The sequence below is a fragment of the Symphodus melops genome (genome assembly GCF_947650265.1).
Source record: "Symphodus melops genome assembly, chromosome: 4".
In the NCBI taxonomy this organism is placed as follows: Eukaryota; Metazoa; Chordata; class Actinopteri; order Labriformes; family Labridae; genus Symphodus; species Symphodus melops.
Window position 1 is genome coordinate 18,302,535 of NC_136694.1, and position 25,204 is coordinate 18,327,738.

The window sequence follows — 25,204 nt, forward strand, 5'->3', positions numbered from 1 at the left end:
TTCTTTTTTGAAGTGTTTATTAAAGGGTATTCAAATGTCATTTGACTTCTTCAAGTTTCAATATAACACTGACAGCAAAACTGGACAGATTGGTGTGAATGACTGAAACAAAACTTGGTAAATCACTGAATGGCAATTTGCATACAATTCTCAATTTAAAATGATTACAAATCTTTCTTATTGAAACAGTTGAACTTGATCCCTATGAACAGTGTGTTAGGGCCAAAGATCTTGAATGCTGCAGTGTACTATCTTATAAATCCAGAAATATTGATGCTCTAGTGGAAATAGACAACTTACAGTTATGTTATGAAACAACAATAAACGGTACCTTCGACTGCCAGACAATGGATGAGTGAGGCTGGAATTGTTGATAGTAATGAAGTCGTTTGAGCCACAATGACTTGGTTGCTGTGTAGAAGACAATTGTTTAACTTACTGTTACACATTGTTTTAATTCATCAAGTTCTACAATTGATAGTAAACTGATGCTGGAACTTTATTTGGACATATTGTGATCAAATACAGTCTCATGGAGCTCCTTTGTAAGAAAAGCTCAATTGCACCATACATGTGTTGTGTATGAATGAGAGTTGATTCGTATCAACTTAAAACGTTTGCTAATCGCAGATACGAACAATGCCTCCGTGACGTGATAAGTTATTCTATGGAGTTAAAAACCTTTTACAAGATTAACGAGCACTAAACATTTGAAAGTGCACATATGAAACTGTGGATCACTTTTAATTTAAGGCATTCAAGTGTTAAAAGGTTCAGAAGTTGAAAAGGGTCATTTACTGTCAACTTGTCTGCATGGGTACCTCATCTGTATTTAATAAGATCAATGACTTTATGTATTGCAAACGTTTACTTTCACATCTGGTGGCAGACAACCTTATGGTGTAAAATCCTTTTATTTGAAAACACCACGATCACTAAATCCAGGCATAAGAACTCAGCTTCTGTCTTGAGAGGATAAAGATGAGATTTTGAATCAGTTCCATCATCATAGTATCGCCACAAATTCTCCTCACTTATTTTATCCCCCCCAAATGAAGTAGTTATCATGCGGATAAATCCTCCTCCATGATGGGAATCTGAGGTTATTTTTTGAGATACTCAAAATGATATTATTCATAGCACTATTCACAAAGCAACTGCATTGGATGCAAAAAAAACCAACAGCTCATCCTCTTTTTTAGCCTTATGCAGTGCAGCTGGCTGTACAAGAAAAACACAAAGACAAACTTGACCGACAACTTTAGATTTTCAGTTCCTGAATAGGCTGGACTTTTTCAATTTGATAAAACCTCATAACACTACCAAAAGCTATGCAGGCTACATGGTCTAATGTCTGACTCCCTACAGAAAATCACTAACATGAAAACAATGTTAACTTTAAAACAGAACTACTCTGAAACAGCACAAGTATTTAGGCAATGCATATAAAATAATCCAGGGTGTAAATTCATTATTATTGCTTGAATAAACTTAGATTTTGTGACATTCTCTCCTTGCTTTCTGTATTCTTTGGCCGAAGGCTGTGTGCCCACCAGGCATTTGCTAAGAGCGGAACTAGCTGGTCTGTGCCTCCAGTGTTAAAACACACTTTGAAACACAGTGCAATTCTCCTCAAGGGATAAAGGGATCAGTTTGACCCCCCAAACACTTTGCACTGAAGCGGGTGAACATACAGTAACTCTCTGCACTGTCAAGCACTTAGTTTCCACTGAACATGAAAAACTGTGGCCTGCTGGACACCCAGCCCTGATCCATGCTTTATCAATGGAAAGGCTCACTCAGCAAGTTTGCCGTGTCTGCAGAAATCCTGCAGGTTCACAAACTCTCCTTAATCTTCTAGAAGAAGCAGACGCCTGACGCCCTGGCACCTGGCTGGCCAATCATACTAAAAATCATAGGGCACCTCATGGTACATCAAAGTATCACAGTGTGAAGGGATGTGAGGCCAAAGCCTGTTCACATTGTGGAACAGCTGGGGTTTCAGATCTTTCGGCTGATCTCTGGCAGCCCCTCGCAACATCCCATATCAGGAAAAAGACTGGGTGAAAGGCAAAGACCATGTCAGTAAGCAGAGTAGAGAGAGGGTGAAGAAGTTCTTTAGTTCATGCTACGTCTTCATGTTTCTAAAGTCTGTTCAACATTTGTGTCACTGCCACTCTACTCTTCATACCACATATTCCCTTCTGTGTCTTCTTAGGGAGACAGTGGATTTTGTTCTTCAGGCAGCTCCTGCTTATCTGCCAAGTCGGAAGCCTGAGGTGCCGTCTGGCCCGGTGGGCTGGCGGATCACGTGATTGTTTGGACGAATTGGTTCAGATGGTTGTTGAGCACTCATGCGAGCTGGCCTAATGATTATCGGAAAAATGAGAAAAAGTTACATATTATTTTTCACTTTAACATTGTTTCTCCTCAGTTCTATTTCACCCTTTCTGACAGCCAGAGCAATAGGTAGCTCTTCTCACTGGATAGCTCCATCTCGCTCAAGCGCACATCAAGTATCCATAACAACATAAACAAGCGTGACCTCTGAGGACCACCAGACAGGTTTCACTACCAGTGACATCTGAGCGTTCATTCCCAATCATCTCCTCAATTACGCAGGTCACAGTTGTAGTATCATCGAACGGACCAAGCAGCATCAAATAAGTTTGACTAAGTTGATGCCAGTAGTCCTGTGACCATCTCAGTTGGAGCTGCAGATTGTTTGTCCTCCAAAGACTGCCATAAAAGCTTGGTGTTGGCTCATAGTAATTAAAACTTTGGTGAGTAAGAGAGAGAGAGAGTGATACGACTGATGTAGCTCCATGTTTTCACAGTTAGCCATGTTGCTCTTGTTTTGGCCTCAGGAAGGGTGAAACAGAACAAGCTTTATCCTCATTTTAGATGCTTTGTAAATTCAATAATTATGTTCCAGTCTGTAATGTAATACCTGTCCTGACTTGGATTGTCCTGAGGCGTTTCATCCGAAGAAGCACTACCCAAAATCCTTCTCCGGGCTTCTGCATACTCTGCCTCCCGTTGGGCCAAAGATTTCATCTGCTGAGAGGGACGATTTGAGGATGCAGGGTTTCCTGTAATACCGTTGTTTGAGGGACGTTTCAAAATTCTGATTTGTGGTGGAGGGGCTGCAGGCAAAGAGTCATCCTGGATCACAATAGCAGTGCGAACAGGTGAGCCTGCTGAACCCAAGCTGGATTTCCTGTTCCAGGAGAAACAATGAGAAGAATGAAATAACTGTATTTATTCTTTACCATAAATGTAACAGTAATGATATATTTTTGCTTACTTGCTTGCCTGCTGATTTATTTTCAACGTTGCCTCAAGTCTCCTCTCAATTTCCTGAGGGAAAACGAACACATTCATCACATTTGTGTTACTGTCTAATGGGTCCATTATCCAACTCATTCACTTATACAGCATGGTTTAGCATGTCAAGAAAGGGACTTTGCTATAAGCTTCAACTGCAAGGTTGTAGATTTAATGAGCTTTTTGATCCACCTCTTTCTCTCTCCAGCTGTGCACATTCACGTCCCACAAACATGTGAACAACTTTGTACATTGCCCTTAGTTTTGTGATTTCTCTGAAGATGGTTGTTGCTCAAAGCTTGCCCATGTGATTCTGCTGGACTCCAGCTACTACGTTTATCATCATTCATAAGTCACATCAAAAACATTTTTGGTGATAATTTGTTGAATTTCTGTTTTCTAGGATCAATAAAGTATCTATCTATCTACTGTACTACAAGGATTCCCCACACTGCAGCCTGTCATTTCCGCAATGGGCGGGTCTAACAATGACGTTTTATATTAAATAGCTGACTTTATTAAATACGATTGCTTCTGTAGATGTCACTGGGGCTTCCCAGTCACGTTTTTACCCGTGTGCTGATTAAAGATTTAAAACCTGCTGTTTTACATCGGGACAGTGAGGCCAGGAAGCCCGGATACTTTCTCTGACCATGCTAAAATGTATAGTTTTTTATGTATTCAATCACCGGTAAATACCACCATATACCACACTCTGCTTTTAGGTGGACGGTCTGTCAAATGTGAATCTGTGAACAACCTTGTTTAACACGGTAAAGAACAAGACCAGTGTTTCTCACCCCGCTGTCCGCCGCCTCTTCCCAGCTCTCTGCAACCTCTTCATCCTCCATGTTGAAAAGGACTGCTAGCTGGTAACCTCTCCGGCTACACTTACTTGCTATTTCCCCATCCACGCAGAGGCGTAATGATGGTGGGGCCTTCACTCGGCCTCGTAGAAATCTAAATCTGACTTCTTAAAGAAGACCAAATGTAGACTAAATGAAACACTTTGGTAAACACTTAACCTGGTCGCGTGTGAGCTCGTTAGCTTGAAGCTACACCTTTGAGGGCCATGAATCCCCTCCAGGCTGCTACTTTCTATTTTAAATTTAGCAACACGTCCCTATCATTTTACTAACCGACCACTAACCTCCAAACTCCACACCACTATTCGGATAGTGTAAATTTATGTAGAGGCTAGTTTTACACTTTGGCTGTTTCTCGTTTTAACCGTTTAGTTTCCTTGAGTTAACGGCAAAGGAAATGACGTCATATTGACGTTGGCCCAGGTAGCATTAACGTGCTGAGGTTAGTGTCGAGTTTCAGACAACTGAACCCGCAGCAAAATAACACTGAAGAGCAGACTGTTCCAAGTTCATTCGTTCAAGCGAGACAGATTAACTTCACAAAACAGTTCTTATTATACCGTTGTTGGTTTGGAAGAGACAGGTGGGTTAAGGTAAATATGTTGATGGATGGTGAAAGCAGGTGGTGCGTTCAGGTAACCGACTGAGAACAAGCGTACATATTTATTTATACATGTTGCCAATTGTTAGTGTCAGTAACTGGACTGGAGACAAAAACACAAAACTGAGAAAGGGAAAGAGTGAAAAGTGCCTATAAAATACGGGAAATCCTTATAGCCTCTCTTAAAAAAAAAAAAAACTTTGACACGATTAATTTAACCAACAAACAGGCAACAGGAAACAACTTTACGTTGAGTGTGTAATCCGCCAGAGGTCAGTGTTGAGCCCTACCTTGTTTAATCTTTACGTCTTTACGAATCTATCAGATATGTACAGTATTTAAATATATATTAAAAATACCTTAGATTTGCCTAAGAAGCATTTTCCGAACTGGAGAGATATTAATGAAATTAGTGATGGAGAGTCCTTTAGAAATTAGTAGAAAATGTGGCTTTACAGAAAGAATTTATAACATTTGAACAAAACAAAATAATTTTATTTGGAAACTAGAAATATATATATATATATAGAAAAATAAGCAAGAGTTCATCAGATAAAAAAATAATAGCAAAAAATAATATTCCACAAATTCAGAAATGATTAAATGATCAGGAAAGGTGATGTAAAGGAAGTGGAAATCCATTAAGAATGTTTAGGGAACGTACAACCATGAAATGTTTCTGTATTTCAGTATGTGGGAAAATACCAACAGTTTATGTTGAGACAAAGCAAAGTCCAAATAAGAACAAGTTTCAAAAGAGTTTCAGACAGAATTATCTTGAGGTATAGGGTTGAATAAGCTTGGCTTTGATAATAATGTTGAGATCACCTTTTTACCATTTTGTTGTTTAGATTTTATTCTTATGCTTTCTTTTCTTTGATTCTTTTTAGTACATCATTTTTTCTGTTAATAGCAATGCATTTTTTACTTTTTTTAGTTCCCTCAAGAGAAGTCCCTGAACCTTTTTTAGTTCCTTAAAGAGAGGTCATTGAACCTTTTAGTTCCTTGAAGAGAAGTCCCTGAACATCTTAGTTCCTTGAAGAGAAGACGTTGAACCTTTTTAATTTCTTGAAGACAGTCCCTGAACTTTTTGTAGTTCCTTGAAGAGAAGTCCTTGAACCTTTTTAGTTCATTGAAGAGATGTCCCTAAATCTTTTTAGTTAGTTTTTTGATAATTACACACTTATGAGTTATCTGCTGTAGACTAGATGATCTATATCTTTACATCTAAAAAACAACATTTTAGCACAAAGATAAACTGGTAAAAAAAAAAAAAACACACATTTGGAATTTAATATATTATTGTAAAGAATCATATAGGTTTCAATGAGTGTTATCGTCTCAGCAGTTGTTTTTTTTTACACAGTTATTGATTATCGCATTATTTCTTCTTGTTTTTACAAACTTACACCAGTTAAGACAACTATAAAATGCTTAATTAATAATTGACAATATTTAATACTATGTTTGCGAAATGTTTAAAGAGATTGTAGGATAATTATTACAACTGTCCCTGTTAAAGTCCCCTCTAGAGCTGGGGGTCTCAGGATCAGAGGACCCTCCCTGGTACCACCGACACTCAGCGGCGCTGTGCTGCCGAGTCCAGTACTCAGAGAGCGGAAGATGGCGACTGAATGGAGCCTGCAGAGAAACCTCCGGAGCTGATACCAGGGGGAGAAGGAGAGGAAATATACAAACTCAGAGCCTGTAAAGACCACGTCCTAAACAACGGTACTACAGTTACTGCAACTGTTTAATGACAAGGTGTAACCAACGCTGTTTAATCACTGCATCCTTAGCTCTCGAGCTAACGTTAGCAGAGATTATCAGCAGTGGACGGGACTGAAGATGTCAGCTAGCTAATAATAATGGGATGTAACATTCGCTAGGACTGTTGTCCGTGTCATTTAGACACATACGAAGTCGACAGTTTATTTATTTGCCGAGCAGTACCGCTTTAAAGATTATCAGCGGTAATTTACCGCTAGCTAAAGATCTATTGATGTTAGCTAGCGGTAGCGGGAACGCTTGTGAACAGTAAGTTAGCGCTAGCCGGTACTAGCCTAAATATTCATCAAAGTGCAAACATTACATTCAGGACCATGCAGCAATTTAAATACCAGATAGTCTGATTTGGAGCACAAGCTGTGTGACATACTACATTCACCTTTCGGAGTAGTTAGCATTAGCCGTCCGGCATTTTTATGTAGTATTTGATAGCTAAAGAGAGCCGAAGAGATGTAGCCAGTGAAAGCCTGGACGAGGGACGTGCTGCATGGAGGGGCCAAATGCTACAAGAAAGGGCAGCACCCGTTTCATTTCACACAATGAAAAGGAGTGCTGTTAAAATTGACAGACGAAGAAGGGTAGCTACCTGTACATGTGTATGTTGCTATCATCTTTGCAGTGTCATTGTTTATTTCATGGGACCAGTTTTGCTCTGGGTCTGATAAAAGCTTCACGTTTATTTCGAGTGGCACAAGATCCTTCAAGGAAATATAGGGCAAGTGCGAAATAGAAACCATGGCCGGATTTAGCTTAATTGTAGCTAATCATAGTTATTAGTACACATGCCTAAACCTAAACATCAGAGATTTTTTTTATTACTAGCATATCTGCCTGTGTCCCAACAGACAATTATGTCCCGTTCCCCTGACAATGAAGATGGATGCTTTGTTGCCATGGATACAGAGGAGGACAGTGCAGAACCTGCTGGGATTTCAGATGAAGTAGAGTCAAAGATGGGGTCCTGTCAACAAGAAGGGAACATGGACGGTGGTACAAATGGCGAAGGGAGAACAATGGTGGAGTTGCCGGAGGAAGTTCTTGAATATATTCTGTCCTTTCTCTCACCTTACCAGGAGCACAAGACCGCTGCTCTAGTGTGTAAGCAATGGTATCGCTTAATTAAAGGTATGGCTCATATATTCAAACATCATCCAAATAATCCAGTGTAAAACTTAACCTAAGATGGACTGATCTCAGTGGGTATGAGTGGGAAGAAAGCTATAAATTGAGTATTGTAATGAGATTGAGGGGTACTTAATTTGTACAGATTTAAAGGAATTGATTGAAGTTTTATCGTGCTCTGGTCATTTACTTGTACTCATTTGGAACTAGGTGTTGCTTATCAGTGCTACCACGGTTTCTTGAGAGCTGTTCAGGAGGGAAATATCCAGTGGGAAAGCCGAACGTACCCATATCCAGGAACCCCCATCACTCAGCGCTTCTCACACAGTCAGTATATTCGGCTTCAATTATGAAAAAATCTTCATAGAGCTGTACTACTAAGACCCATGTCCAAACATTTACAGTTGTCTTCCACATACTAATAGCGTCACACATTATGCTCTGATTTTAATGTTGCCATTTTTGACTAGAAAATCTGCTGTGGTTAATTGTTGATTTTTCCGGTTGTAGGTGCATGTTATTATGACTCAAACCAATCAATGTACGTGTTCGGGGGTTGCACTCAGAGTAGCTGCAACGCTGCCTTCAATGATTTGTGGAGACTTGACCTCAACAGCAAGGAGTGGATCCGACCCTTGGCCTCAGGTAGGGTTCAGCACCTGGCAGTGAAAGCACACAGGAAACAAATGTTTTTATAGATGTGGAGCTGTGGTGAAAAAGTCCCTCTACATTATGTAACTGTGGGAGGGTGAACTACACTAGTGAATAAGGGTAGTCAGATGCTCAGCAGCAGCAGCAGCTGAGATCAAGTATTGAGGAAGTTTATAATGAAAGACAAGTAGCACTGTTGAAATGTTGTAGTAGTGAATTGGTTTGACAAGTAGACCTGTAGTTTACCGCTTAAAACCATAACTCTTTCATGACCTTCATGATAAAGATGAACACAGAGAAGTCAATGTTTATCTGTGGTGTGGATCTGGAGAACATTTACTGAACTGTACACACTTTATTTTCATGTTTTTAAATTTTTATTATCAATCATTTGTCTATGACGTTCTGTTGAGCCCTTTTCACCTTAGTGGGAGTCGGCTTCAAAGTGATCAATCAAAAATGTTTATTTCTTTGCTAAAATGTGTTTTTGTGTGTGTTGATTTATTCATTAGCTTATCATTCTTAACCTGAGTCGTTCTTCTCTTTCACAGGCTCTTATCCCTCTCCTAAAGCTGGAGCGACTTTAGTGATGCACAAAGATCTGTTGGTGCTTTTTGGGGGATGGACTCGCCCCAGCCCATATCCACTGCACCAACCAGAACGATTTTTTGATGAAATCCACACTTATTCACCTTCAAAAAACTGGTGAGAGGCATTGCCAGAAGCCAAAGGATGTGTCTTATGACATCTTGAAACGTGTGTAGTTTTACCTTTTACAACCTATTTGTCCCTCATCTCAGGTGGAATTGTATCGTAACAACACATGGGCCTCCTCCTATGGCTGGTCACTCCTCGTCTGTCATTGGAAACACCATGGTGGTGTTTGGGGGATCACTAGGAGCACGTCAAATGTGAGTTCATTTTACATTTATTTAAAGCGACGCAATCCAACTGAGGTAAAAGTAATTACTTGCTCATGAAAAAAAAAACGATGGCCGAGTGGTTAGGATGCTAATAGCTGTGGTCCTCCAGACAGGCGCTCTGGGTTAGAGTCTGACCTGTGGTGTCTTCTGCACCTCACTCGATTTCCTGCTCTATCTGCTGTCCTATGTAGAAGGCAGGATGAGATAAAACACGTTTAAAAATACAACAAAGATAACATTTAGTTTCAGAATAGGTTTTTGCACTTGGACAGTAAAAATGTAACTCGAGAGTCAGGTGATTATTGTAAATCAGTTACTGTACATTGAACTTAAATTACTTATGTGACACAGAAGTAAATAAACTTGATGACTTGAACATAATTGACAGGCTTGACACATCTCATTTTACAAATCTGAAACATAAAGTTTAAACACGAGGTCTGAACGAAGTCTCCAGCCAACACCTCCTGATCAACACGGATGTTATGACATATTTGTGGAACGTTTTAAGTTTGATTCTTAAGTGTTGTAGGATATTTACAGTCGCATCCTAACAGTGTTGTTGTCCCCTCTGATGGTTCTTAACAGGAGTAATGAAGTCTGGGTTCTGGATCTGGAGCAGTGGTCTTGGTCCAAACCGCCTATAGCGGGCCCATCACCGCACCCGCGTGGCGGCCAATCTCAAGTAAGAGAGCCTGAGCATTCATTTCATTTTCTCACAGTCACTGATATTATTGAAAATGATGCCATTCTCTGATTGGCTGTTGACTATCAGTCCCGCAGTAGAATATTACTTCTACAGCAGGGTCTCTCGGGCTCATTTCAGCGGTCTGCTCGGAAAAGAAACATTAGATTTACCTGCAATTAATGGGAATAGCAGCAATTAAAACATCCTCGTAAAGATCTGTAAGAAGTGAAAAGTTCAGCTTTGTCAAGTCTTTCCCAAAGAGAAGAAGGAAACGACTTTTCAAAACTGTTTGTTAAATGGAGGCCAAAGGTCGGATGGATCATTTCTGATGCGTTTTAGGTAGCTGGAGAATCTAAAGGCTAATTTTCTTTTTCCACACAGTCGAGCAGATTCATGGCTCAAGTTTAAATGTATGATCTAGAATGGATTGTGAGCTACACTTTAATATCCATATTTGTTTAAAGAGGCAAATAAATCACAGTAAATAATGTTGTTCATGTTTTTCCAATAGATTGTGATTGATGATCAGACTTTGCTCATCTTGGGAGGTTGTGGTGGCCCTAATGCAGTAAGTTCTTTGTTCATTTTTTACATCTTTATTGACTTGTGTGTGTGTGTCCAGGAAATGTAACGTGTTACTACAAGTGCTAGCTGACTTACCCTGATCTTCTGTCTTGTGCGTTAAAGCTCCTTAAAGATGCCTGGCTCCTCCACATGGAAACACCTCCATGGAGGTGGCAACAGCTGCAGGTGGAAAACGAGGACCATGGGGCCCCGGAGCTTTGGTGTCACCCGGCTTGTCGAGTAAGCGTTTGTCTGAGCTGTCTGTCATGTCTGTGTATAATCGTCACATTTGTTTATAGAGAGATGGAGATGGTTATTTTTGAACCATTTCGATACCATTATCAAGACGACTTCACGACCCAAGTCTTTATCAGTACTTTGCTATTATTTGAGACAATGATACATTTTTAACAGATCTGATAGAAACATTTAGTATTGTGAGAAAAAAACCAAACACATTTCTCCTCAAATTTACTATATCAAATCAATGTTATCAACAAAGGGTTCGGGTTTTTTTCAATTTACCGTCCCAAACATAAAAACATCCTCAGGCAACCATCTGCCACCTCGCTCTGTTAACTGTCAAGCTTATCCTTCTGATTTTAACACCCATTTCAACATTTAAGTGCTGTTTTAATTGATGGCTGCAAAGTCTGGATTAGCCAACCCAGAGGAGGAGGAGGGTGACTGTCCTTCCAGCAGCAGTCTATGCTGACCTTACAGCCTCTGACCTTTCTAAGTGATTTCAAAATCACAGACACATTTACACAGTTGATGTAAAATCACAAGAGTTTTGCTGGAGTTGGGACACACTAGTGATCTATGTTTGGTGTAAGGTCACAATCTGAGCCAAATGAACTAAGGTGACCCAAAAATCCATCACACAAAAAGGAACAATGAAGCAAAAAGAAGAACAGTGTTAGATATCATTGGCAGATATATATGTGTGTGTGTGTGTGTTTACCCCAAATCCAGCTTTGATGTTCCTCACCAAATAAACTAAATGTATTTCTGCTTAAAAGTTATAAAGTACTAGGTGCATTATGGGAAATAATCTCAAAAGGAATTCAGTTTAGTCTTGCAGATGGTAACCCTGCAAGATTCCCAGTCTTCACTGAGTGTCTGACAAGTCTGTAGATGTGAGAGGTTATTAGAGTAGTGAAGACGGTCAAAGGAGCTGCACTTTGGTGTCATTTGAATCACGCTGATGTACTCTTTGGATTAAAAGAATTTGTGTAGCAGCTATTTGATTTAAAAGATGTGACTGGATTCCAGATGTACCGCTATGTCATATGACCCATGAGACTCAGTCGCAGCGTCAGTAAGCTACGCTGTTATGGATTTCTGTATGGGGTTTGGATTCTCGTCACTCTCATTAATGTGTCTTCTTCCCCTTATCTTGTTATTTTACCTCCAGGTTGGCCAGTGTGTGGTTGTTTTCTCACAGGCTCCATCTGGTCGTGCACCTCTCAGCCCAAGTCTTAACTCTCGGCCCTCCCCCATAAGTGCCACACCCGCCCCTCTGGGCCCTGAACCGCCTTCCTTGCGCTCTCAGTCTCCAGTTCGGAGTGGGGCTGCTGGTGTTGTCCTGGGAGCCGTTGAAGAGGCTCCGTGCGTAAATGGTCGGTGGGGCACGCTGAGACCTCGTCCCTCAGCCAGAGGAAGTGCGAGAGATGGAAGCCCATCCTCATCACAACAGCAGTCTCCTCTACAAGGTCCAGATAGCCCTCCTCTTCCTCCACTTCCCCCATTATTAAACGGTTCCTCCCCTTCACCAAGGACCAGTCCGGCTCAGGCTGCGTCTCCTCCCTCCCGCCCTCAACCGCCTGCCTCCACAGACTATGGCTGGGAGTCCCCGCCTACTGCTACTCACCAACCAGAGGTACCCAGCACTAACGGCCTGCACACTCCTCCTTCAGGCTCTCCTTGCACTCCTCCAGGAGCGGTATCCCCTGCTGCCTTACGACGAGGCCTGGAGGCAGTAAAAAACAAATCATCATTATCATTACCATCTTCATCATCTTCCTTTCAGACACAGGGGGCTTCCCCTGGAGGAGGAAGCAGCAGCGGTGGTGGAGGAGGAGCAGGACCTCCTGGAACCCCTCCTTCATCATCCTCCAGCCCTCCGCAGGCTGCAGGAGCTGATGGACATGCTATCCCACCTATTGCAAGGCGTCTCGGCCATCACCCGCCTCAGAGCCTCAATGTCGGGAAACCTCTGTACCAGTCCCTTAACTGCAAACCCATGCAGATGTATGTGCTGGATGTTTCCCGGGCCAAATCCGCAGTGGTGGTGTCCTGGAGAGTTTACGGAAACGGGACTCCCGCTGCAGTCACAGGGCCACCAGAGACCAGCCTTCACACTGTGGTACAAGGCCGCGGAGAGCTCATCATTTTTGGGGGACTCATGGACAAAAAACAGAATGTGAAGTATTACCCTAAAACCAACGCCTTGTACTTTGTACGCGCCAAAAGGTAATGCAGCTCCAGGCAGAATGGGGGAGACAGATGCTCCACCCTGTGACCACACAAGGGATTTGACACACAAGGCCTTTTTCCTATACAGAGGATTATGGGAAAAGAACATAATCATTGTTAGATGTTCCACTTCAGAAATTCACTATTCTCTCTTCTGCCTACTGCAAGCTTTCGAAATAAAACACTTTAACTACACTTTGATAAAAATGTTAGATTGAATGAGAAATCCTGACTGTGTGTGTGTGTGTGTTTTTGTGTGTGTTCATGAGTGCAGTGGTTAAAAAGAACAGGACAATTCGTTATTGCTCTACAAAAGGTTATCGACCAAACAAGAACATTTCTGTTCTTCTGTGTCATCCTCCTCTGAACTATTGAGAGAGGAACCCAGTGAAGAACAAGGACGGGAAACAGGAGCAGTTGAAGACTACCTTGCTTTTTGTATCACTCTTTAAGCCTGCAATGTTTACATTGACGACTGTGTGTGTGTGTGTGTGCGTGTGTGTGTTATGTGTGCGCGGTGGTGGTTAAAAGTTGTTGAATATGTAGGTCAGGGGCCATGGTGGGTGAGGGATGTGGCACTGTACTATTAACATGGTTTGAACAATAAAGACCTCCATGTCACCTCTTTCATCCTTCTATGTGTGTTTGTTTCACTCATTTACTGGAGCTTTTGATCATATCACACAATCTACTCCAGCAGATACAGCGATAACATTTCATGTTTCCTTTTTTTATTTTTTGTCATTTCCTTTTCACCAATTAACCTAACAACCATGTCTCTATCCCAATGACTGAGGTAACCCTGTTATGCAGGAGAACATGCAAACTCTACACAGGCCATCACCTGCCTTAGAGCCCCTTAAAAAATGTAACAAAGACAACAAATTTGACTGTTCGTAGTTTAAGACAAAAGGGGTGATCACATCATCTTTTACATATAGTGACGGGGACATAGAATGATAGTTTATCCAAAAGTCTAAATACCAACATTTGTTCTTTTATGTTAATGTTGACGTCAAATTGATTGTTATAAATACATAATAGTTTGAAACTTAAGTGGTTCAATTAAAAGAGTTAATGTTTTATGTATTTCAGGTTTGATAATTATGTGTTAACAATTATGTTCAGACTCATTTACAAGTCGACATCATCTTCATCCACTAAACGAAATCTAAGGTTGGATGGAGTTTGGTGTTTCCAAGAAAAAATGTCATTTTCCATTTCGATGCACTGAGAGTTAGATACGAGGACGTTGTACAGGAGCGCCCTCGCGTGGATTTTCGGCGTACAAAATAAGATGCTGCGTCAGAGACATAAATCCTCTCACTTTAAATAACAGATACCCACAGATTACTTTTTTTGTTTTGTTTTGTTTTTTTAAATTTTTTAATGATCGCCCACCTACTAAATTGTTGGCCAAATGATTGAAGGGCCTTTAAATAAATAAACAAATAAACATGGTGCAATAAATAAATAAAACAGGACAGCATTGTTTGTTTTGTTTTTGAGATTATCCCTACTACAGTATATTGGACGGATTGACTTTATTACACTACTGACTCAGTCAATTCTGATCGTTACTCTGCTGCCCTTTAGAGACTGCACCTCCTCTTTGACCATCTGCAACCTTTTACCCAGAGAGCTCCTATTGGACAGGAGCAGGGGCAGTTTAGAGCAGAACCTTGTGATTGGTGCTCATTAGGGGATATGGTGATGTGGCAGACAGGTCTGAAACCCATTGGCTGTGCCATGAGACAGGGGGAGGAGACTTGTACAATGAATGTGCTGAGGACACATGTTTACAATGATGGGAGAGAGGAAGAATGGAGCTGCACAGGAGGGCCACTCAGCACTGTGAGTTTTAAATGAAGAAACCACATTACAGAAGTATCTTATACAGCCTGTGGGAGACGTTTTATCTGAGGGTGTTTGAGTCTCCTGAACTTATTCCGTGTTTGTTTATACAGTTGTAAATATGTTTGAATGAATCAGCCTGAAGTTGAGTAGGACTGCTTCATGTCAGGTGATCTTTGTGTGGGTTAGATTTGTTTTTGTTTTTTTACCATATTAGGTTTGAGTCAGTTTTTAAGTGTAGCAAGTTTTTTTTTCTCTTGCGTTTGGAGGTGTACTGCAAACATACTGTAACATTATTGAGAGTGTAGTCAAACAGCAGGGAATGTTTTGACTCTCTGTCGTCAGTGTTCATGTAGCAGATCAGAGTCCATGTGTATATTTGCAGCTTAAAATGAAAGTAAAAAAGCGAAATAAAACACGTCATCATACTTCTTTTGTATATGGCGCCTTCCCTGAACAGAAATGCAGTAAAGGACGTGGTTGAATACCTCTGACAGAGACCAAAAGAAATGTTAAATTAGTAATCATCACCAGAGTTTATTTGTTTCTGACTTCAGTATCAAGTTAAACACAATCTCCCTGTTCCTTAACAAACCCAGACGAGTCATCACAAGGACTTAGAACTGTATAGAACACGTCTCAGGGATGACCAGTGCTCGGCTGCTGAAGGCTTCACCAGAAGAATCTGTTTTTGGAGCCCACCCTTCCCACAGGATGGCATCCACTGTGTCTGCTGTCTATGGGCCCTCATCACCCCCTGCAGCTGTCAAGCCTCCTCTGGACTTCGCCTTAGGTGCTGTCGCCTGCTGCGCCGCCTGTGTGTTCACCAACCCTCTGGAGGTTGTGAAGACCCGCCTGCAGCTGCAGGGAGAGCTGCGTGCTCGGGGGTCCTACCAGAGACACTACCGAGGAGTACTGCAGGCCCTTTGGGTGGTGGGCCGCACAGATGGCCTGCGAGGCCTGCAGAAGGGACTCTCAGTGGGGCTGATGTACCAGGGTGTGATGAACGGAGTGAGGCTGGGCTCCTATTCCTACTGTGAAGCTCTGGGGCTCACCTCGTTCCACGGGGGGAGCCTACTGTCAGGGGCTGCGGCTGGGGCTGTGGGTGCATTCATTGCCTCTCCTGCCTATCTGGTAGGTTTGGTTTCTGTTGTTTATGTGATGTAAATTTATGTTCTAAATTGAATTAGGAGTCATCCTGTATTTTTACTTGTAACCTGTATTACAGAGTATTTTCTACTTGCACATTCTCATCACAGAATGTATGCATGGGAGTTAACAGTAGATCATCTTCAGTGTTTTTTTTTATCAGTTCAGACTGATGAATTGAAATGGCTTTTAGATGCCAAAATGTACAGTTATTTACAAGGAAAAAAGCAAAGTGTAATACAATTACACTTTATAGCTTAACTCAATAGGTTTTAAAGAGGCTAAAGATAAACATTTGTTGGTGTTACAAGCCATGTAGGTCAATCTTAATTGTGGCCATTTAGCCTGCTGGTTGTTTGTAAGTTTGTTCGACAAAACTGCAATACAAGGTATAATTTTTAGGGTCACATCTATGCACTGATAATCTGTGTAAAGTTTATACATAAGTAGGACAAGTACGTCTCGGAAATTTAGAATAAGGTGTCAGCCATTGTGTCCCTTTTTGTACTTTTCTGTGTTTTTGAGCCCTGTAGGTTACAGGACATTTGAATCCACATGTATATCATTTAGACCATTCAGATGAGGTTACATTCGACATCACACAGACATGTTAAGGAAACCACATAAGTTAATTAGTGGAGTTGGACACAAGCCAGAAGACAAGAGAACAAATATGGAAAAATGATACAGTTGATTTCTTCTAAGGGCAAGCATCACTTAAATTATTCAAAAGGTTTCAGCAGGGTGTTGTTTGCTTCTTTATAGCAACATATCCAGGATCAGAAAACAGACAATTGTTAACCAGATGGGGCTGACATAACTCAAACAGTGTGTCAGCTCTTTATAACAGATCTACTGCTTTTGTATGTATTTAAGATTACGTATTGATTAACTTGATAAAAGCTTGTGTGACATTGTAAAACAAGAGGTGTTTAGAGTCAATCCTATCAGTCACTTGGACATACTTTATACAGTACAATAGGATTCTGCTGTAAAACAAAGGATCATTTTATTTTCTCCTGAACATGCATCCTCTCTGTGCCGGTCATGAAGTGATCCAGTCCTGACGGTTCCAATTTAAAGCATGAGGTTTAACATCTAATGTTCACATCTGTTTGGAAGCTCAACCAAAGCTCACTCACTCATCAGTTTATTTAATTGGCTTTTGGTGTCCTGCAGTTATGGTCTTTTATTAAAATATCCTAATTTTGTGTTAATTCCATGCTGAGCTTTGGCACAGCACAAACTCAGGGAAACATAAAATCATGTGGATATTTCTGAATGATAGCCTTGAAATAATAGAAATCTAAGATGTAATAACAATGTTCATTTACGAAAGAAGATGTCAAAATAAACCACAACAAACTCCTGACTGAAGGCTTTCACCATTTTTATGGTATGGAGAAAACAGAGAAAGCACATTGAGAAGCTTGCATGAAAACTGGACGCATAAAGCCATCGGCTCTTAAAACCATCAGTTCTTGGCCTGAACACAGTTTCATGAAAACACAGCAGCTCAGTTTCAAAGCAGTCTAAAGTTTCCTCCGTCTGTTTTTATCAAGCAGAAAGATATGTGAGCCAAAGTTACATTACATGGGTGTGTACAGCAGAATCCGGTTTATGTGAGTCCACACCTAACTTAATTACATCTAAAATAAACAGTACAAAATCAACAATTTGATCATACACTTACTTAACCATATCCTGTCCATATGGATTGGTAATTCATCTCTATCATGGTTTTCAAAAGGTGAGTGTGTATGTCATAAAGTTTATTAGTTTACATGTTTAGATATTAACACCAGTCTCACATTTCACTGTCTCTTTATTTACTACACTGTTTTCGAGTGACCGCTGAGTGTCCTCTCTTATGCACCACAGGAGGAGTCAGGGTGTTTATTTCTCTTAGCTGTCAGTCAATATGTGTCAAATCATCTGATCTCTTGCACAGTCATGGAAAGACAATATTGTTTGACGTGTTTGTGTAGATCTACAGTAGGTCACTAAGTATAGCCTACATGTTGTTACACCTCTACACTGCTGCCTAAAATATACAGGATACTATGTCCTGTGGCTCCTTGCTTTGATGCTTCTGGCAGAGAGTGAAGGTGGGAAAAGGTTTATTTATTGACTCCTCAAGAGAGGCATCATGATTTTGTGTATGCTATGTATTATGCAACTGTTGCATCATTAAGGCCAAGTAAAAATAGTCAGAGAAGTGTCTAAAGAAATTCATGTGATTTGTGTAATTTGTGACCCATATATGAGTGTCAATCCAGATTTTTCGGTTGTCAGTTACATTTGTGTCCCATGTTGTTTTCATAGGTGAAGACCCATCTGCAGGCTCAAAGTATGAAAGCCATAGCTGTAGGCCACCAGCATAACCATCTGGTAAAATGATTTAAACAATACACATGAACACATGCCTCTGTATTATTTCATCTATGTATTCTAATGATTCCCTTACAGTAGTAATACACAGTGTAAACATTCAATAGAAGGGATCATTTAACATTTAATTATTCAAGTATGGGCAGAAAAATGTACAAGGATCAGAATTGAATGAACTGCTTTTAAAAGTTGAACCCTACAAAGTGTCAGATTTGATAATATTATTGATTCTTAAGTGTAAGTGCAGAATGTTAATGGTAAGGAGGCTTGCCATAGCAAACTGTACCTGCTCACTACACTGTTCGGTTTAATATTGAGGATGTGACATCACATCCATCACTTTCTCTTAAAAAAAGTTCCCCTGTAGTCCATCCACACCAGTATTATCACTCATGCTGATCAAATGTCAGCTCAGTGTAAATTACTGTAAAAGTATAAAACGCCATTGCTTAATCTGGGGATTCTACACTCAGGTGTGTGTAACTGTGCTTGATTGGAAGCTGCCTCACCTTTCTTTGGGTTTTCTTAAACCTGTAAAGCAGAACATCCTTTTGTTCTTTTAATAAGCATACACAGCTTGGACACGTCATTCACAGCATAGCTTTACCCACCCTACAACTTGACAACAAGTCACAGGTATTAAAAACACCTGTAGTATTTAAGATACTGAACGGTACAAATTTGAGAAGGTAAACTCAAATAAATGTTGGCCTACATGGTGAGAATCCACTACTGATGGAAACTGTTTAAACATTCAAATGATTTAGGTTGATATTACTAAACGCATTTGAGAGATTTACAATAAAAAATGAATTATAGATTTTATACAAGTAAATACACATTGATACACACCACATAAATGTCTGTTATAAACAGGCCCCTTTGTTATGGCTTCACTAAGCTTTATGCTTAAATCAAGCTTTTACCTATAAATTCATTCTTCAAAAGAGAAAATGCATCATTGTTAATGTCTACCTCTACTATTATCTAATATGGCCGACACCAATGCCGTTGTTGTCTTCCTTTTTAGGGGGTGTCCGATGCCTTTGCTACCATCTATAGAAGAGAAGGTGTGATTGGCCTTTGGAGGGGTGTGAACGGGGCCGTGCCTCGAGTCATGGTGGGATCAGCTGCTCAACTGGCAACCTTCACCTCGGCAAAGGACTGGGTGGCACATTCCCAGGTAGACGTGCGAAACAGCTGACATTTTTACAGCACATGTAAAAAATTGTGGTTATGCAATGTGGTCGGCCCGAGTCTCAGTTCCTTATCTGTTTCTGTCTTTCCTATCAGTGGTTTAGTCCAAACAGCTGGCTCACAGCGTTGTTAGCTGCCATGGTTAGTGGGGTTGCAGTGGCGATCACAATGACGCCATTTGATGTCATAAGTACACGTCTTTACAACCAGCCAATAGATGAATCTCACAGGGTGAGTCTAAGTATCCTCCAAAATGTGCTATTGCACTGAATAATGCCATAAAAGCTTAATGTTTAGCTTCAAGTTTTTTTTTGTTTTTCGTTTCCCTTCAGGGCCGTCTGTATCACGGATTTTCCGACTGTATGCTGAAGGTGTGCCAAGCTGAGGGCCTGCTGGGGTTATATAAAGGCATGGGCCCTGTCTTCCTGCGCTTGGCCCCACACACTGTCCTGAGCATGCTGTTCTGGGACATGATGAGACAACAGACAATGAAGGACAACCAGAGTCAGGGAAGGAGCTGAATTATCCTAAACCACTGTGTATAACTGGCTGGACCAGACTCAACTAATGAAACACTGAACTGAAAGCAAAAGTTGCATTTGGGTTAATGCTTATATTTGCTTTCTTACCAAGAGTTAAATGAAATTAGAGATATGACTTTCATTTCTTAAATGAAGGTAGAGCTTATACTGTAGAGTTGTAAGCTTAGCTGTAGGACTAAACAGGGAAGTTGTTAACTTGGTTTTGTTCAATTGTATCACCTTTCATAATCCTATTTACAGATACTATCCAAAAGGTTAAACGTTTACTAAATCAAATCTGTTCAATCTGGTTCATTCATGTTTTTTTCTAAATGACAGAGACTGTTTTTGGCTATAATGCTAACATCCTGGAATCTCACCTGGTTGCTCATCATGGCAGTCTACTCAGTAAGAAATGGCAAATTGTCATTCTTACCTATTTTGTACAGTTTAAAAGAGATATTACATGCAACACTGGGAAGTCCTGGAAGTGGAATTTGATACAACAGAGTCATGCTAGGTGCTTCTTGGGGTGGTATTAACCTTCTCCGCCAACCAAGTGGATAAGCTTATTTCTGTCTGAAGAGGGCCAGGCTGATAAGTGGTGAAGTACTTGAGGAAGATCGACAGAGACTACAGACATTTTCAGGGGTTCCTATGGAGTTCTTAAACATTTGATGTTGTTAATAAGCTATCTGATATTGCCTTAGTACCTCAGACAAGCCACATCTCAGGGTTTTCTCACACTCGAGCAGATATGAGAGACTGGCTTGCTTATCAATGGACTGCAGATAACCTGAAGGAATCATCACTGTATGTCATGCTAGGCTTCTTTGGCTGTAGATATTTGATCATTTAAAATTAAATGCATTATTTTACTTGCCTTATCTGCTAGTTGTGAAAAAAAATACTTTATGCCTTTAATAACTACTGTAACACAAGAACTACTGGTACTTTAAGCACTGAATGTGATTTAATGTAATGTTTTTATGTACAGCAATTGAACAGATCAGGCCTTTGAACAGCACTTAATCAGAATATAAAAGACATTTTTGTATGGCATGTAAATAAATTTGTTTTTGAATTGTATTAGATGAAAGTGCCTTTTTTAAAAGTTTTGTTTGCGTTTATTAAGATATGACATTGGATATAGAAGGAAATCGGGAAAGGCGGCGCAGGTTGGACTGAAACCTAGACTGCCCTCTTAAAGGACGACAGCCTCCGCACAAGGGGTGCAGCCCAACCACTAGGCCATCTGCGGCCCATTTGCTGCATCTTTGAAATACATGATAGAGCCACTGTTAGCAAATTGGGACTTGTGATAAGTTCTGATTGCTCCCTACAGTGTAATCATCTGTTTGAGAGTACTTTCAGTCCCTTTCATCAGGAAATGATTGAGCTGACAAACTCACTCAAATCACCTCTAACCTTTGAAACGTAAATATGAAGGACACGCAGACCTGATCAAAAATAAAGTAAAAGAAAAGGTTTGGCTCACAGGGATTCAGTACTTGTAATTACTAATCGTGTTCTTGGACCATTAGTGGTATGAGCAAGAGTTAGTGGCCTTTTTTGTGTTCTCTTCTTCAAAAAAGAACAAAAATGTTTCTCCCATTACCATGGATTCTGGGAATGTCTGAATGGACACTTTTTTTTATTGAAACCCAATGGACAGGTTTTTTCAAAGTGACCTTGATATTGACTTTTATACTCATTCACTTGGGTTTTTACTTTTAACAAAGGCCTTGTGGGTGCTTATGCATATCAGTGCTCTGCAATTTGATGAATTTATTACTTTATTCAAACATGCAGGTGAGTATCATCCATAAAAAAGTAGGAAAAATAGAGACTTTATAAAACCAGAAAAAGCATAATATGGGAACAACTTCGTGACTTAAACCAAATAGAACTAAAGGGAAATGTTTGTATTACTTGGTTTATAACTAAATAAAACATGCTAAACAGTCCTCTATGTGTTTCATTTTCAAACCTTTGCAGCAATATTTGTTAACTCCATTTCTTCCTGAACAGTGATTCTGAAACTGAGAGCCCACAAAGGTCACCCTCACTGGGCAATAATCTGAGCAGAGATTGGAGATCAGCTCTCCAATTCTGGTCTCTGACAGTCTTCCTGTCCCTGGTGGGCTCAAGGGTCTTCTCCCTGATAGGTCTGGAGTTTTCTCTCCGAGCTGTCTCAGCCTGGGCATCAGCAGGACTGGTGAGCTCTTCAAACATTAAAAGCTAAAAACATACTGACTGAGGCTTGTTTTACATCCACACGTCCTGTTTTATTCTACATGTAGAACCTCCCAATAGCTGTGAAATCTTCTCAGTCAACCTCCTGAATCTATTTGAACTTAGGATGCCAATGTCAGAGGCCTGCTCCTTATCCAGAGTCAGTTTTCCCTGGGCTGTGGCCTTTTCTGCACTATGGCCTTTCTCCATCAGGGGGCCCTACACAGCGCTCTTAGCTTGTTTCTGGCAGCTGCTCTCAGTTGGCCACTGGCAGGTGTCAGCCACAGTCTGTGGCTTCATGTGGCCAGCCTGTATCCTCTACACAGCACAGAGCGGTACTGTGGGAAATGCATCAGCCTGCTGACCTCTGGACAAACCATCCTGATTACACTGCAAAGGGGGGTCGTTTTTTTTCCTTCACTTTGGCCACTGTGGTCTCCACCGCTACGGTTTATGAACACTTCCTGTCCTAGAAGGATGCTCTACAGTTCTGGACTCCACTAGACCATGTTGTTGGTTTATATTCAAGGGGAGGGTCGAAGTGTTTGAGTTTTAAAGCCTTTATTTAGGAAGGAAACATTTTAGATTAGATTAGATAAATGTATGAAAGCACAGAATGGAAGTTAGTTTGGTCACACAAAGGGACAAAATGCCAAAGGGATGTGAGTCATTTACTGTAAATCAAATGAAATAACACCAACAACACTTTAAATAGAGGTTTGAAATTATCAATCAAACAACAATTCTCACGTCAAAGCAGGTATCATGTTATTCAGCAGTTACTTTCTTTCATTGTAATCTTTTTATTTATTTTTGCATAGAGGATCAGAATCGTCACACTGCTTCAGTCCCTACTTACTGTAATGATGCGGCTGGGAGCCTTATTTACTGCTTAAGCTGACTGTGGAAGACTGGACTAATGTCCTTCACGTGCTCATCCCTTTCCTGGGTAAAACTGTCTGTTTGCTGCTTTCACAGGACCTGCTGCAAGCTGTGCTGAAGGTCTGTTACCCTCTTCATATTTGATTCATGAACTCATTTATTATTTCTGTTTTTTTTTTCCGTTTCCTTGCATAAGCAGTGCTTTAAAGTCATGTGACGAAATGTACAAAAAAGGTGATGATTTAACTGTGGTAGATCATTTTTTAGGAAGAAGAAGACACACAAGTGAGCAAATACGATCCTATAGCACCAAAACAAGGGCAAGCGCAAAGAAATCCTCATTCGATGAAAGATGATGATGTGCCTGAAATCTCAAGAAGTGTGACGAGGAAGAGTTATACGGATATTCACAATGTGTGTGTGTGTGTCTGTGTGTTATTGTGTCCATGCTAATATTCTCCTACATAAATAAATTGCTGGAATATTGGAGACCTGCAGTGCGCAAGCCATCTTCCTCTTTGTTATCAGTACTTGTTGTTATTGCCTTTTATGTAAAACAGAAAGAGGTTATTCTGTAGCAGGTGTTGTATTCTTTTCAGTGTTAATTGGAGCTTCAGTAAATGTGATTAATCAATTAGTTTGCCTTGTTGTAATGTGGCAATGCTTCATGAAATGATTGAAAAACACTTCAAAGGCATCGCTGTGCTGCACATTACGGCATACAAAGCCTGGGTAATTTGTTAGAAAATCCCCAACTGCAGATAGAAAGAGGAATTTATATAGAACACTGATTGACACTATACACTGTAACAACAACTTTTTAACATAGTATTGTTTATGAATAATAAATGTATGGCTATGGGGATTAGGTCAAGAGGGTGTGTCAGATGGTAATCATCAGGATACCACATTTACCCTGATGGCCTCCTGTGGGTCACCATATGTCAACAATTAAAGGACACTCTAACAAGTTTACACATAAGGATCAGTTTACTTACAATTGGAAGTACTGCTGAGCCTGTGAAAACAGTTGTATAAAGTATCATCTATACTTTTGAATTATGTTATGACTTTGTAGCTCTAGAGTTGGCATTAAAAATGCATGAAGGTCTAATAAAGTTATACATCCTATGCATTATGAGATCATGGCTCAGGAGCATTATCCTCTCTAAAGAGTAAAATTAAGGTTAGCTCAGCCACTGTTCATTCACTTTTTTGGCATTCTGTTTTTGGTCTGTTTCTCACAATCTCTCAGAGTTGATCAATTTTTACCCAATCTTTCTAGTTTTTTTACAGAAACCTTGAAACAAAGTAAAAACTTCCATTTTGAGCATGCCATTTCCTTTGTTTTCCTGCTAGGAGTTTTCATTGTTTCTTCCTGTTACTTTTCCTTTATTTCCCTCCATTATCCTTCTTTTGCTGCCCTCCTTATACTTAGCTTATTTTTTTTAATTTGAGTCAAACTTCCTGTGTGATGTTGGTTTAGTAAAACAAAAAGTCATGCAGTAGAAGGAGAAAGGGGAAAAAAGGTTCAGGGAGTTTAATGAGGAGTTTGGTTGTTTTTTGTAAGGGGGTGGAGCTTGGAGGTCTGAGGATTGTGTCATCATTAGGCATGCTCCCTCTTGCAGCTGTGACATCACTGCAGCATTCCTTTCCTCAGAACTGGAACAACAGAGACCCCAATCGCTCTCCTCATCTCCGTCTCCTGTTCCCCCTCTCTCACACATTCCTGACTCAGTTTTCCACAGTATATGCCACACTAACCAGAGAAGCTTTTATTTGGTTGTTGTTGTAGTTTCCATTTTCTCTTTTTGGCTCTTTGGAGTTGAGTAGACCTCATAAGTTTTGGCTGCAGACTCCAACCAAAACCTTTGCAGATCGGCCGACCTGATTGCGCTTAGAGCAGCAAACACAACAAAGCAGCTTTTTCATAGCTCAGACATCACTTACCCCCACCCCTCCTCTCC

The 25,204-nt window shown here is 40.5% G+C and overlaps 3 protein-coding genes and 1 pseudogene across 6 annotated transcripts; 3 read left to right on the top strand and 1 right to left on the bottom strand.

The window, feature by feature from the left end:
* LOC306821982 (SUZ RNA-binding domain-containing-like) lies at positions 1-4,592 on the bottom strand. The gene is made up of 4 exons (XM_079340656.1): positions 4,128-4,592; positions 3,308-3,360; positions 2,951-3,220; positions 1-2,366 (listed from the first exon to the last, which is right to left on the bottom strand). The coding sequence occupies exons 1-4, from the start codon at positions 4,176-4,178 to the stop codon at positions 2,255-2,257; spliced, it is 486 nt and encodes a 161-aa protein (XP_079196782.1). The 5' UTR covers positions 4,179-4,592; the 3' UTR covers positions 1-2,254.
* Positions 4,593-4,697: 105 nt separating this feature from the next.
* fbxo42 (F-box protein 42) lies at positions 4,698-13,636 on the top strand. 3 transcript variants are annotated; one of them, XM_079340655.1, is made up of 12 exons: positions 4,698-4,786; positions 6,317-6,525; positions 7,428-7,707; positions 7,915-8,031; positions 8,215-8,349; positions 8,907-9,060; positions 9,156-9,266; positions 9,867-9,963; positions 10,478-10,534; positions 10,654-10,770; positions 11,948-12,412; positions 12,563-13,636. In XM_079340655.1, the coding sequence occupies exons 3-12, from the start codon at positions 7,434-7,436 to the stop codon at positions 13,007-13,009; spliced, it is 1,974 nt and encodes a 657-aa protein (XP_079196781.1). In that variant the 5' UTR covers positions 4,698-4,786; positions 6,317-6,525; positions 7,428-7,433; the 3' UTR covers positions 13,010-13,636. The 3 variants fall into 3 exon arrangements, with proteins under 3 accessions (XP_079196781.1, XP_079196779.1, XP_079196780.1); XM_079340653.1 differs by having other exon boundaries at positions 11,948-13,636; XM_079340654.1 differs by lacking the exons at positions 4,698-4,786; positions 6,317-6,525 and adding an exon at positions 6,560-6,831 and having other exon boundaries at positions 11,948-13,636.
* A 1,121-nt stretch (positions 13,637-14,757) lies between these two features.
* slc25a34 (solute carrier family 25 member 34) lies at positions 14,758-21,209 on the top strand. Its single transcript, XM_079342694.1, has 6 exons — positions 14,758-14,862; positions 15,462-15,996; positions 18,337-18,402; positions 19,433-19,585; positions 19,696-19,830; positions 19,932-21,209. The coding sequence occupies exons 2-6, from the start codon at positions 15,508-15,510 to the stop codon at positions 20,118-20,120; spliced, it is 1,032 nt and encodes a 343-aa protein (XP_079198820.1). The 5' UTR covers positions 14,758-14,862; positions 15,462-15,507; the 3' UTR covers positions 20,121-21,209.
* Positions 21,210-21,257: 48 nt separating this feature from the next.
* Positions 21,258-24,461, top strand: LOC306823088 (transmembrane protein 82-like; annotated as a pseudogene). Its single transcript has 4 exons — positions 21,258-21,298; positions 22,152-22,338; positions 22,482-22,898; positions 23,177-24,461. The product of its transcript is annotated as a transmembrane protein 82-like (transcript).
* Positions 24,462-25,204: the final 743 nt, after the last annotated feature.